Source organism: Juglans regia, chromosome 8 (assembly GCF_001411555.2).
Source record: "Juglans regia cultivar Chandler chromosome 8, Walnut 2.0, whole genome shotgun sequence".
In the NCBI taxonomy this organism is placed as follows: Eukaryota; Viridiplantae; Streptophyta; class Magnoliopsida; order Fagales; family Juglandaceae; genus Juglans; species Juglans regia.
Window position 1 is genome coordinate 269,623 of NC_049908.1, and position 13,743 is coordinate 283,365.

A 13,743-nucleotide genomic window follows, 5' to 3' on the forward strand; every position below is an offset into this window, starting at 1 on the left:
ATTCGGTGGTCTTTAAGATCGGCGGCAGGGCATCACCATGGCGGGGCGCGTGCTGGCTTGTGGCGGCGGGAAGACCTAGATCGGCGGTTCACACTTATTTCTCCTGAAAAAATACAAAAACACAAAATAAAAACTACAAAGAAGATAAGGGAAGGAGGAGGAGGAGGAGGAAGGGAGGGGAAGGGAGCCGAAGCTCCCACCCCTCACGCCGGATCTATGACCGAGTTCTTTTTTTTTTCGGCAAACCGAGAGAGAGCGCAGAGGGAAAGCGAAATCGATTCTTAAAAATGTAAAATCAATACATATCAATTTGATCTTAAATTTTATTCAAAAACAGACTAAACCAAACCAATTACATCCTTAATTGTATCACTGATATCATAATATTTATTATTTTGACGTGTAATTATTTGTACTTTTTAGATGATTATTATTTTCAGAAGTTAAAAATTAATGGATAAATTGGCGAAACTCTCTCCCGTGCGGCTGCAAGATTAGTTCTGTCAATAAAATCGGCACTCTCGCAGAGACGCCCCATAAAATATTAATGGCGTTGAGGTGACTCGTTTTAATCGGGTGGCGTCTAAACAGAGCGCAAACCGGCATTTTGAGTTTGAAGAGCTCAAACAACTCTACTCTTTGATCTTTGAAGGACTTCTGTCGGATCAGACACTCCCTTTTCTTTCTGGTGTTTTCCTTGGTTATCCTGTCTTTAAGAACGTCTATATCTCTCTCTCTTGCCTTCAAAATTTATCGTTATTGTTACGTGCGAGGTAATTCGGTTCCTAGGTTCATATATTTCCTCCTAGTCCAGGGTTGAAGCCACAAAACACACGAACAATTTCAGAAAGTTCCCTCGTAAGAAGGAAAACCCAAGCAGGAGTTCCGACTGTGCTCCAGTTTTGTCGGAAGGCGGTCCCTTTGATTCAGGTACCCTTTTTTTCCCTTAAAGATCTTCATTCCAATAGTTTTATGACAATCTCAATTGGATTTATTCTTTTTGGCTATAGATTTCCGTTCATATGAGTTTCGTGACTTGTGCGGTTTTGTGGAGCAACTTCAGTGTCAGTGGTTGTATCAATCAAGATTTAATTTTTCCATTACCTGTTTGATTGTTATCACATTGGAAGTGTCTAATTTTGTTGTTTTAATGCTTTCCGTGTCTTGATTATTTGGAAATATAATAATGACCGTCACAGCTTATTCTGTTTTTAGATTGATTTCGTAAACGATTTTTCTATTTCTATCAAATTAAAATCAAGAATATGTTCTGATTTTGCTGCTACTGTTTCAGGGACTCTGTATAATCTATAAGATTTTGTACCTCTCCTTAAGCTCTTCTTTGATTGGAGGCTTGGAGTGGTTTAGCATTTTGCAAGTTCTGTTGAGGCCCTGGATTGAAATGAGAACAATGGCCCGATCTCTTCGCCACTTTCGATTGGCTTTTCGGCATAAAAAATATAATTACTCAGGTGGCTTTGTGAGAACCCGGATGTGTTTGATAGAGACCAATACTGGGACTGTATGCAAGCTTGCTAACAATGTTGAATTTGAGAGATTTCAAGACCTCAAATTAATGATCTCAAGATCCATGTCAGTGGATGCTGCCCATGCTACGAATAAAGGTTTTTTTTAAAAAAAATATTTCTGGTTGTCATGGATTGAAAATATTACCATCTACTAACGAGAATGTATTGAAATTTAACATGACTTTCCCATTCTTGTTGGTTTGGGTTATTTTGGTTTAATTGCAGATGTGGATAGAGCCGGGCCTCTAGTTGAGTATGAACGAAGAATTGCTGCTGGTGAACTTGTGGATGGCGATAGTTTCCAGGTATGACATAATTCAACCCCGTGTGCTTCTTTGCGAGTATTGAGACATAAAACTGATAAAAGGTGGCAAATGAAAGGTATTGCTATAGAATTCCCAATTACCAGCACCATTTCGAGCATTATATCTTCCTTTCTTATCACCTTTTATTAGAACTGAACTCTGCTTTTACGGAGCACCAGTGCAAACTTCTGAATGCAGCTTGACATTCTCCTAATTTCCTGTTGTTTGAGTTTTGAATTGTAAATTATGTCTTAATGGGCATTGTTAGAAGTGAGTGTGTGTGTAAGATGGTAAGAGCTGAAGGACTTTGTGCTTCAAGTGTAAAGACATTGCCTTTATCGGTTTTGGTTTCCTTGTGGAATGGTATAATGAGAGAAATTTCACAGGTAGACACCTTAAGAGAACTTCAGAGACTATATGACGAGCTTGTTGCTTCAGCTGATGCCTGCCGGTTGGATAGGTATTCGGCTTCTGAAAAAGCTGGAAGGTAAATCTTCCATCTGTTCTTCCTGTCTTGACACTTTATGAAGACGAATGGTTATTTTTGTGCGTTTATTTCAATAATGCTTTTGATCAAGGAATTTAGAAATTTAAATGTTCTTGATGTTTGTTTTAAAATAGGAAGAATAAAGCTGCTAGGACTCCTATTTGACAAAACCAAATCTGTGGTTGAGGGAGGATTTGAGCCCCGCTTGTGGTTCAAAGTTGAATAGGAGCTCTCGAGGCTAGGAGTCATAGAGCTTCTTTTAAATGATTTTGGAGCCCTAAAAAGCTGTTGCATTTAAATGCTTCCTTCCAAACGACAGACCTTTGAGGTCAAATCTTTCTACAATGCACTCTTCCCTTGAGATGAGATGGCCCACCTTTTCTTTGGAAGAATATTTGGAGAAATAAGGCACCTTCAAGGGTAGCATTCTTTGGTTGGTTGGTATTGAGATATTTCATGGAATAATGGTGGATAGAGATTCATGGGTATGGATATTTCACACCTTTGGGATTGAGTATATCATGCCTCAGCAAGTTGTGGATTTGATTGCTCGTTGACTTAGTCCTGTTAGTAGCCAGATTAATTTAGAGGTTGGAGGATGGTCCCCATGTGTTTGATGTGGTGTATTTGGTGGGAAAACAATGCTCAAACTTTTGAAGTGGACATTTAAGAATCATTTCGATTTCTTTTTATGTATAGACAGTGGTGTACATTAGTTTCCTCTCTTATAGCTTTCTAGATTTCATAGAATCGTGTTCTTTTTCTTCATCCATAGTTAGGTGTTTCCTTTTTTTGTAAGTAATTAAAGCTTAATTTCATAAAAAGTGAAGTGTTTCCTATTGTATACTTCATGCCTACTTGGGTTGCAACATGGTACATTTTTTAAGTTTCTTAATAAAGAATTCTTTTTTAAGTGTTTAGTTTGCAGAATTTTGAATCTTTGCATTATGATATGAATGATTGATAGCATTCTAACGGGAAGGGGGTGTTGTAGCCAGTTAGTCACCAATTTGCTTGTATTCAGGAGTAGGTGGTTGTGGTCTCGTTTCATCCCACAATCTTCATTTTCACCTGTCAGAGGTCTATATCTTTACGGAGGAGTGGGCACTGGGAAAACTATGCTGATGGATTTGTTTTTTGATCAATTGTAAGTTTGATATGCAAATTTAATCAGTTATGGTTTTTGCCTTTCTTTATATGCACCTGTCATTCAAGATGATTGAGGAAGATTCCAGATAAGCATGTTTGTAAATTTATATGGTTTTGAGATTTATATTATTAGACCTTATTCTCTTTCAACTCTTGCTTTTTGCCATTACTGTGGGAGATAATGGATTTATCTCCCAATACTTATTTTCTCCTTTCTCAGGCCCTCTAATTGGAGGAAAAGAAGGATCCATTTTCATGACTTTATGTTGAATGTTCATAGCCGCTTGCAAGTAAGAATCCAGATCCGTAATGATGCGTTTTCTTAAATCAAGGAATTTCATTTTCAATAGAGAACTATTTATAAGTTTCTGAAGCATACAAGCATGCTTACATACATACATGCGTACGTTTTACATGGTAAATGGTAAATTTGGCTTCCAACCACTGGAAGTTTATACCTTTTTTAGCAAGGGCTGTATCTTGGATGTAAGGTCACCATAAGCTTACAGGCCTGACTGTTCCAATACCCTGACTGGCTTGCATAATTATGAAGCTGTTTTCTTTTCATTCTTTCAATCTTATCTCATTTTTGGATTGAGCAATTGGTCAACAAAGCTAAACTTACATTTTGGACAACAAAACTTCTCTGTTATAAACAAACTACTTGTGAATTCGTTACCACTATGTGGACCAGAGGTCATCTCATTCTCTATATAGTACTATTTTTATGCAGATTTTGAAATTTATCATGAATGTTGTATACTTTGGCAGAAGCACAAGGGTGTGGCAGATCCACTTGAAGTTGTCGCTGGGGAGATTTCGGATGAAGCAATTCTATTATGTCTTGATGAATTTATGGTAAATTACTATTAGAACTCATTATTTGCCTCCTTTTGTAGGTCATATCTGATTGCTTTGTATTTTTATGCCATATCTTGACGTCATGTGTGGCTCCATAGGTGAATGACGTCGCTGATGCATTGATACTAAACCGTCTATTCGGACATCTATTCAGCAATGGCGTTGTAAGTAGTCTAATTTCCTCAGTTTTCTTCTGTTCTCTGCTCTACACAGGACTTTGGATGTTTTTGCTGAAGTCAACATAACGATCGTATGTTGTGTTTGTGGTGGGAGGCAAGTATAGATTCTCGTTGCCACTTCAAATCGTGCTCCAGATAACCTATATGAAGGTGGACTGCAGAGGGATCTCTTTCTACCCTTTATTTCGACTTTGAAGGTGTGAATATGGATGTTATACCAAAGCTCTTGACCTAAAATTTTCTATTGAGTTTGTGTGCACAATTTCTCACTTTAGCCTGTGATTTGGAGGAATGCATGGTCTGAATCTGCATTTGTGGCTATGTATAAGATGTGAAAGACTCCAAAGCTTCTTATATTTCCAATTATATTGACGATAATAAATTGGGAATTAAATCTCTTATTACTTATCAAAAAAAAAAAATGGGAATTATACTGTGCAGGAACGTTGTGCAGTTCATGAAATTGGTTCATCAACAGACTATCGGAAGATGACTTCGGTATGATATCAGCTTGATTCTTTTTTTATAAATGGCTCGCACATTCAGCTGATAAGTCCTACTTTCTATAGATATCCAACTTTCATGCTTGTACTTAAATCATAGGCTGAGCAAGGTTTCTACTTCATTGGCAAAGACTTATCTGGCATTCTCAAGCAAAAGTTTCAACAACTGATTGCAGATCATACAGCCAGTCCACAGGAGGTGGAAGTAGTAATGGGAAGGACATTGCAGGTATGTGCTAAGTGATGCTTCAGTGCCTTTTCCAGAGCATGTCACTTGATCAAAATTTTTTTTTTAAAGCTTTTGGTGCACTAACCTCCTCCTGTTAGGTTCCCCTGGGTGCTAATGGATGTGCATATTTTCCATTTGAGCAACTCTGTGACAGACCACTTGGAGCTGCGGACTATTTTGGATTGTTCAGTAAGTCAAATCTAGTTGACTGCATTGATGTGCTTGTTAGGATATATGTGGTCAACTCTAAATGGTGGGATGAGGCTATGTTGTGTCTGAGTTAAGTTGGGTATTAAAGACTAATGGATGGCCCTTGTAAATAGTGACTGTTGAAAATAAAAAGGTAAAACATACAAACTAGGCAATCGTATATACTCTGCATTTTCTATATTTTTCTGAACCTTTATATATTTTTCTAAGCCCCGGTGTAAATTAGATCTGGCAGCTTCTATCCTTTCAAGGAGATGATTCTTTATGCTTTTGGCAAGTTTCCAACCAGGCATATGTCCTAAGTTGGAGCTTCCAAAATGGAAAGTTTTATCATTATGCTTGCCAGATATCTAGTGTGCATTGCATGGGTGCATGTTTTGTGTATGTTTATATACGTATCGGCATTCTAGAATTTATTCTTATACAATTTCACTCATTTTCTTTTTGTAGAGAACTTCCATACCCTGGCATTGGAAGGTGTTCCAATTTTTGGATTACACAATAGAACTGCGGCATATCGGTTTGTCACTTTAGTTGATGTATGCTTCAGTTATCCTTACTTGGTTTGGCTTGCCCTTCTAAATCTTACGTTGCTAGAATTTGGACTTTGTATTGTAGGTTGGTGTATGAAAACTTAGGCCCGGTTTGGATACACAAGCCTATCTCATCTCATCTCATCTCGTCATTACAACTTTTCCAAACTCCCACACAAAATATAATAAACAATTCAACTTTTGCAAATTCCAAAACAATAATAATATTAAAAATTATATTATAACAATATTTTATTCAATTTTTAACAAAACATCTCATCTCATCTCATCTGAACTGCGTAACCAAACAAGGCCTTAGGCTGCAATTTATTGCCAAACATGATCTTGCTTCTAGGCAGCACTATGAATTTAGAAAAACAACTAGTATTTGCATAGGCCGTAAAGAAAAAAGTCTTTGCATGCATATTGATTTTTTTTTAAGTGAATGCATATTGATTAAGGTCTTATAATGAAGATAATACGTTTGAGTTGAATCTCTCTAGCATATTTCATTTCATTTCATTTAGCCTTATGTAATGAGTCAGGCACTTCTTTTTGCTTTTATTATTCATTTATTGGTTTCCTCCTAGTTTTGTTCTTCGAAGTTCTTTCTAATTGGCATCTGCAAAATGGTATTCATTCTGGAAAGGATTCTTTAAGATTTGGAAAGAAAGGTAAATATAAATGTAGATAGATATAAAATTCTATTGTTAAGTTTGAACCCTGACAATCTCTCTGGCAAGGACTTTGGTCAAATGAAAGGAGATTCACTAATGTTAATTTATCTTTTCCGGATCAGAAGCTAAAATAGAACCAATGATTCCACCATCCTGTTACAGGTAATGTATGAGAACAAGGCCAGAATGTTGTGTGCAGCTGAGGGTAGTCCTCAAGAGCTTTTTGAAAGGGTAGTGACAATTTCGGATGCTCAACACATTGCACCTAGAACTTCTTCAAGATCAAGGAAAAGTGATGATTTGGACCTTTGTGTGGATAATGAACTGGGTTTTGCAAAAGATCGCACCATTAGTAGGTATTGTGCTTTTGTTTTTTGTAGAATGTGTATTTTTTTTATATACCTTCAGGCATTTTTTTGATCTTCTAAATTCCTTTTAATGTAGTTGAATACAGATAATGGATTATCTTAATCAGCTTTTGCAGGGTTGGGAGCTCTGTTTTTCTTCCCCCAATGTTCTGGTTACCTTTCTTTGCATGCCAACATATGCACCTGAAGGGCTTGTTTGGAAAAAGTTTTCATCCCAAAATTCTCATCCCATCTCATCTCATCTCCTTCCCAAACATCACTCAAATACAAATATTTTCAAACTAATCATTACAATTTTCCCAAACTTTTAAACAAAAAATAAAAATCAATTCAACTTTTTCATATCTCCAAACAAAAATAATATTAAAAATTATATTCTAACAATATTTTTAACTTTATAATATTTTTTATTCAATTTTTTATCTCATTTCCCAAAACCCCATAAAACATTAACTCAAACTATCTCACTATTATTTACAAAATTCTCATCTCATCTCACTCCCCAAGTTTGTCCTAGTGTTAAACCTGTTTTTATTTTGGAATTTGCTTGTTTAGACCTAAATTGAACAGTTATTGTATTGTTCAATTGTTTCAATTTTGGGGTTTGAGGGTGTAGAAGAGGTTGGTGCAAGTCCTGTGCCTTTAAGGTTTAGATAGTGAGTTGAGTTGGATGAGATGAGAAAGTTGAATAAAATATTATTAGAATATAGTTTTTAAATATTATTTTTGTTTTGAGATTTGAAAGAGTTGAATTGTTTATTATATTTTGTTTGAAGTTTGGAAATGTTGTAATGATTAGATTAGATTAGATGAGATGAGTTGAGATCAACTTTGAATCCAAACAACCCCCAAGTCACACATAAAGTTAATATCACTTGATTTTTGACGGAGTATGACATGCACTTATTTTTAGAAGTCAGTGATCTATCAGTGCTTTTTTTCCTTTATTTTTCCAAAAGTTGTTCCGTCAAATATCATGCAAGGTTACTTTCTAGGTTTCTCTCTTGAAGGCATGATCTAAAATGAGACATGTTTTTCACTGTTCAACCTTTGGAGCATGTAGCATTGTTGACACTACCAAAAGGAACATGTTTAGGTTCACACGATTGGTGGCATTATTTTTTCCTATTTCATGGTTCTAGGAACAGATATGGCATGGGAGGTTGAATTGAGACACTTGTATCGTTTAAGGCATTTTGTATAGAGTTTCATTGCTTTCAAACCTGGTGGCATTCTGTGCTAAAATCTCATTTGGTTCTGTCTCAACATTGCTACCCTTTGGTTTTCTGTCTTGTAGAGTAGATTAATCAATTTGGTAATCCTCTCCTGTTGTAAGTGCTGAATTGGAAACCACTCATCAATGCAGATTAACTGAAATGAACAGCAAGGAATACTTGGAGCAGCATGCTGCTATATTATCGGCTGAGAAGCAACTCTCATAGGAAGGTGGCAATCATTTATCTTACAGGCACGACGGGGGAAAGGATCCATTATCTTCCTAGTCCACAGTTTACTCTTGTTAGTAAAATGTCTTATTAGATATGATGAGGCTTAGATCAGTTTCGGTGAAAATAAGGCTATAATGAAATAAAAATATTGCAACAGGCTGCGCTCATGCCAACCATTAACCATTGTAATTTCCTTGGTACTGGTCCAAAGCGAACACCACAAATTACCGATTGTGTACTTTTCTTGTCCATTCAAGGAGCAATTGACTGAGTTAATAAAACTACTCTGTCGAGAAACAGCAGATCAGTTAGTCAATAAAGAACTTGAATTACAAGTAATAGACTTCGGGTGACTCGCCCTTGAACACAACAGTAAACTGAAAACCACCACTTCATGCTCTTATGAAAGATACAAAACAATATCCCCAAATTCTATAATTTTATCAGCCCCGCACTTTGCTCGTCAGTGGCTGGACCCGTAGTGCGTGTATGTGTGTATGTATGTATGTTGTATGTATGTATGTATCCATGCATGCACAAGAATGGTGCCTTTTATTTTCATGGGCAAGAATAGATGCTCAAGCTGAAAATGTCAGCACAGAGTGCATGTATGTATGTATGTACAAAGGAATGAGGAGTGTTCTCGTATATCTTGCCCAAGTGTATAGGTCAACCCGAGACAAAAAGGCGTTGCTTAGCCTTAGAATGGTTGCCAAGTACCAAAAAATATTTTTCAGATTCACATAGAAGCTACAAGTCAATCGATTAAAGATGAAATTATGCTTACCAATCATCTCTTCCTTCATCTTTTCTCGCTTTACCTCTACCAATGGCTCCAACCGGCGTATGGCTTTCTTAGCCTGAGCATTTCGAAACCTCCACGTCCTTTTCCAAGCATCCCATCGTCTTTTTCACTTTTTCCATCTCTCATGTTATTTAACTTATTTTATCTAATTTTTTTCTTTAATATAATTTAAATACAAACTAATCATTACAATTTTTTTAAATTTTTAAATAAAAAATAATTTATTTTTTTCAAATTTTAAAATTAAAATAATATTATTAAAATAATATTTTAACTTTATAACATTTTTTATTTAATTTTTTCTCTCATATCTTTCAAAACTTAACAATTATTTGATTTAAATTATTTTAATATTATTTATAAATTATTTTATTATTGTTCACATTTCATTATCCAGCATCCCGAATGAGGCCTACCGAATCCACTGATCATTCCATCCAAATGTTCGGTTTCGGTTTCGCTCCTTTCACATGCATAAACGTCCGAGCACTGTCTTGTACATGCAAAATTGTACTTTCTTCTTTTATAATATATCTTTTATTTATTTTATATTATGAAAAATGAGGTTATATATGTCTTTTTCTTTTTAGATTCATTTTTCTCGACGAAGTGACATCATTACATGCCATTTTGTCACCAACATGGTTTATCCGAAAAAACTTCTACATCTCAGAACCAGTAAGAAATAGTGAGAGTAGATAAGATAAGATTAAATAATTTATAAATAATAATAAAATAATTTATTAAAATTATAATAAAATTATTTGAGTTGAGATATTTTATAAAATTTAAAAAATAAGAAAAAAAGTTGAATAAAAATATTATAAATTTAAAATATTATTATAATATAATTTTATAATATTATTGAAGAGAATAAAATATCCAAAGTCTAAATAAACAGCCCAATCCATAGAATGGCCCCCACTAAAAGACAAAAAAATGAAAAATGAATGAGAGATAATAACAGGACAACAAAAGAGAGAGTTTTAGAAGAAAAAGAAGAAATAGATGAAAAAGAAGAGAAAATAGAGAAAGTAAGGAAAGCAAGTTAGGGACGCCAACGAGGAGTGGAATAAAGCTGTCATCCCTCACCACTCTCAAGGCCAAAGATAAAAAAGGGATCAGATTGGACGAGACTTCTTATTCTTTAACTTCTTCAACCTCACAACGATGACTCCAAAGAGAATATCTCTTCCAGCAAATAGATCTTCAACTCTCATTGTACAATAAGAAATGAGTGACTATGAGAGATTTGTAAAACAAACATATTATAGTGGGATTTCGCCTCCTCAAATACCCGTGGCGTAGGCATTATGTCGAACCACACAAATTTGTATTTCCATCCCTTTTATTTTCCTTCCATTTTCTTCTTATGCCGAACTAGATCGTTGTCGAAAGCTTCAGACCACATCGATCGAGGCCCGAATCTCCATAGCAGGCCTAAAATAACTTTTTTTTCTCATTCCAACCTATTGTGCTATTTGTTTGGCATTACTAATTATTTTTGTTTTTGGATTTGAAAAAGTTGAATTGTTTTTGTGTTTTGTTTGGAAGTTTGGAAAAGTTATAATGATTATGAAATAATTAAATGAAAAAGTCGAAAATATGAAATTAAAAAGTATTTGTGTTTATGGTATTTGAATATTAAGATGAAGTTGGAGGCTTTTGCTATCCAAACCAGGTCTAAAGTATACAAGCATTTCTTTTGCTATATTAATGGGCTTTTTTTTTTACGGGTTTTCAGGAATAGCATCCTGATTAATCTTAAGAGTGCATAGACCCTCGACAATGAGTTTCATACAAGTGTTACATTTTTTTTGCTATATTAGGTGAAGAAAAATGAGTAATGCTAGATATAATCCTAAATGTGCAAACCTTACATACTTCCTTTAAAAAAAAGTCGGGTCCACCATTCAAAAAAATGATTTTTTCATTTGGGTCCCAGATTTACCTACTTTTTTTAAAGAGACTGCATGAGACTTACATATCCTAAAATTATAAATATCACTTTTCAAAAAGAAATCAACCACTAAAAGCCAATTTATTACCTATAAATGACCCCCTAACTACATTTTCTTACTTATTTTTATTTGTGTTAACAAAGTGATCATGGTTATGACCAATTCAATTTGCTTGCTCGTTTGCTACTATATCTTCTCTTTTGGAAATTATGGCTAGCTCGTAATAGAGCAAGATTTGAGGGTTCTAATACTACTGCCATTATAATTATTAGTAAGATTAAGAAGTGGCTATGAGAGCTAAACCCCTGTTGAAACCTAAAGATATTGTGTCGAACATCAATACTGATGGTTCTCAATTTTTTATGTAACTCTCGGATCACTATTAGGACAAAAAGATTTATCTTGGTCAAATGAACTCCACCTCCCTTGAGCATTATCAAGCTGAATATTGATGGTGTTTCAAAAGGTAATCTTGGACCTCTTGGTTGTGGTAATGTTTTACATTCTAATAATTGCTCTATCATTGTTGGTTTTCTTGTTTTTCTTGTTTTTTGGGTGTTGGTACTAACACTTTTGTAGAATTTTATGCCTTAAGATTTGGTTTAACTTTGTATTATGAACTAAACATCATTGATCGGGTTTTTGAGATTGATTCCCTCACTATGATTAATTGGCTTAATAAAGGCTATTCTTCCTGGAATTTACTTGGACATTTGGGATGATATTTTACATTTCAAGAATATTTTTCCTTCAACATTAATCACGTTTACAAAAAAAGGTAATGCACTAGCAGACAGTTTATCAAATTATGGTGCTATAGGACATATAGTTAGTCTTTCATCTCTCTTTCAACTCCCTAAGTATATGATTGCTCTATTATCTTTAGATTGTGTAGGTCTTTCTACTATTAGACACTAAGTTTTCTAGGTTTTTTCTCAATCTTCTTGTAAACTTTATATAAGGTTTTTATATTTTTTTTAGGAACTTGATTTTGGGCTTTAACTTATTCTCCTTGTAACCTCAAAGTTTTATTATCTGTACAAAGTATTTATTCGCTAAAATTGAAGGTAATCAATAAAATTAAAATCTCATTCTCTTCTTAAAAAACAAATTGATCATATTTTAGATTAATTGGATAAATATGGTTGCTCTCAAACTAATTAAAAGTTGGATGATTGCAATTGCATGCTTTCAAACATTAAAAAAAAAACAAAACAAAAAGCATATTAAATTGAATGATTGCAAGCAATTGCTTTCAACCATAACTAGTCCACTGGTAGGTAGCAATATTTGTCCCTATATTAGAGAGATTTTGATAACGTATAACAGATTGAAGATGTTTGGGCGGGGCCTCTTCAGCGAGAAATTGGACATCTTCTCTTAGGTAAGATGCTTTTTTTTAAGAAAAACTTTATTCATCATTTACACACTACACACCACATATATAGAGCATAGATTTCTTAAATAGACATACATAGAGCACGCCACGATCACCATCTACTTATTTATTCATGCTTAAGATGGTGTAATTTTATGTTTTTCTTTTCTTTTCATTCCAAGCTAATTGGGACGACTTTATTTTCCGTTTCCGCTCCCAGATCCTGAGCCATAACCATGACCTTCACCATAACCAGAACCTTCACCGGAACCACTTCCTCTGCCAGAACCCTCGCCATAACCTTCACCATGTCCAGAACCAGAGCTTGAACCTTGCTTGCCTCCTGATCCTGATCTTGATCCTGATCCGGCCCTTGACCCAGCGTAAGATCCAGCATATGAGCCTGCTTCTGACCCAGCGCCAGAGGAGCTTGACCCAGAACCTGATCCTGAGGCAGAGGCTGAACCTGACCCTGAGCTAGACCCAGAACCAGAGCCTGAGCCTGAGCCCGAGCTTGCACCACTTCCACCTCCGAGTCCAATGCCTACCCCTGCACCAAGACCAGTTCCACTGCCACCAAGGTCCAAGCCCAAGTCCTTTCTTGCTACTTGGCTTTCAGACACCATTGCAGAGGTCGAAATGAGTAAAGCAACAAGAGCAAAGCACTTCAAACAGTCCATGATTTGAGGCCAACTTGCCCAAAGAGCCAACAATATATCAATCGAGGTTTGGAACACTGGGAAAAAAATAGTGTATTCTAAAATTTAGCTATTTGTGGTAACGTGTTTAATTAGTGTGAAGGGGAGGTTGAGAAACAGGGCTATTTATAGTGATAGATAGCGAGGTTGGTGGAGCATGTGAAGTGATGAGCGAGTAGACTGCAGCAGCAAGAAGTGGGAAGCCAGGTGTGGCTTGCTTTATTATCAGGAATTGTGATGAATTTGTCATTTGGGGCATTTTACTTAAATCTGGTTAAAAAATTGAAGTTGGTGGATGCAAATGCATGCTGGGGTATTTTGTGGTATTTGGTTACTGATATGATCAGTTTTATATGTCACCTGGATAGCTAGGTGGAATATTGGGTGGACACAATAAGTTTAGGATGGTGCCGACCCATTTAC

At 35.4% G+C, this 13,743-nt stretch overlaps 2 protein-coding genes across 2 annotated transcripts; one reads left to right on the top strand and one right to left on the bottom strand.

Annotated features, from left to right (window-relative positions):
- The first annotated feature begins 506 nt into the window (after nucleotides 1-506).
- LOC109000961 (AFG1-like ATPase) lies at nucleotides 507-8,801 on the top strand. The gene is made up of 15 exons (XM_035693511.1): nucleotides 507-930; nucleotides 1,295-1,625; nucleotides 1,755-1,834; nucleotides 2,221-2,321; nucleotides 3,346-3,468; nucleotides 3,691-3,760; nucleotides 4,242-4,328; nucleotides 4,430-4,495; nucleotides 4,615-4,707; nucleotides 4,952-5,008; nucleotides 5,114-5,242; nucleotides 5,341-5,431; nucleotides 5,903-5,991; nucleotides 6,825-7,018; nucleotides 8,397-8,801. The coding sequence occupies exons 2-15, from the start codon at nucleotides 1,403-1,405 to the stop codon at nucleotides 8,470-8,472; spliced, it is 1,479 nt and encodes a 492-aa protein (XP_035549404.1). The 5' UTR covers nucleotides 507-930; nucleotides 1,295-1,402; the 3' UTR covers nucleotides 8,473-8,801.
- Nucleotides 8,802-12,604: 3,803 nt separating this feature from the next.
- LOC109000965 (putative per-hexamer repeat protein 5) lies at nucleotides 12,605-13,434 on the bottom strand. Its single transcript, XM_035693636.1, has one exon. The coding sequence runs from the start codon at nucleotides 13,300-13,302 to the stop codon at nucleotides 12,820-12,822; it is 483 nt and encodes a 160-aa protein (XP_035549529.1). The 5' UTR covers nucleotides 13,303-13,434; the 3' UTR covers nucleotides 12,605-12,819.
- Between the last annotated feature and the right edge of the window lie 309 nt (nucleotides 13,435-13,743).

Excerpts from the sequence above, each read along its gene's own strand:
- LOC109000965 (XM_035693636.1), bottom strand. The coding sequence starts at position 13,302 with ATGGACTGTTTGAAGTGCTTTGCTCTTGTTGCTTTACTCATTTCGACC.
- LOC109000961 (XM_035693511.1), top strand. The coding sequence starts at position 1,403 with ATGAGAACAATGGCCCGATCTCTTCGCCACTTTCGATTGGCTTTTCGG. Across the intron at positions 2,322-3,345 it reads GCTTCTGAAAAAGCTGGAAG|GAGTAGGTGGTTGTGGTCTC; the intron begins GTAAATCTTCCA and ends GCTTGTATTCAG. Across the intron at positions 5,432-5,902 it reads GGACTATTTTGGATTGTTCA|AGAACTTCCATACCCTGGCA; the intron begins GTAAGTCAAATC and ends TTCTTTTTGTAG.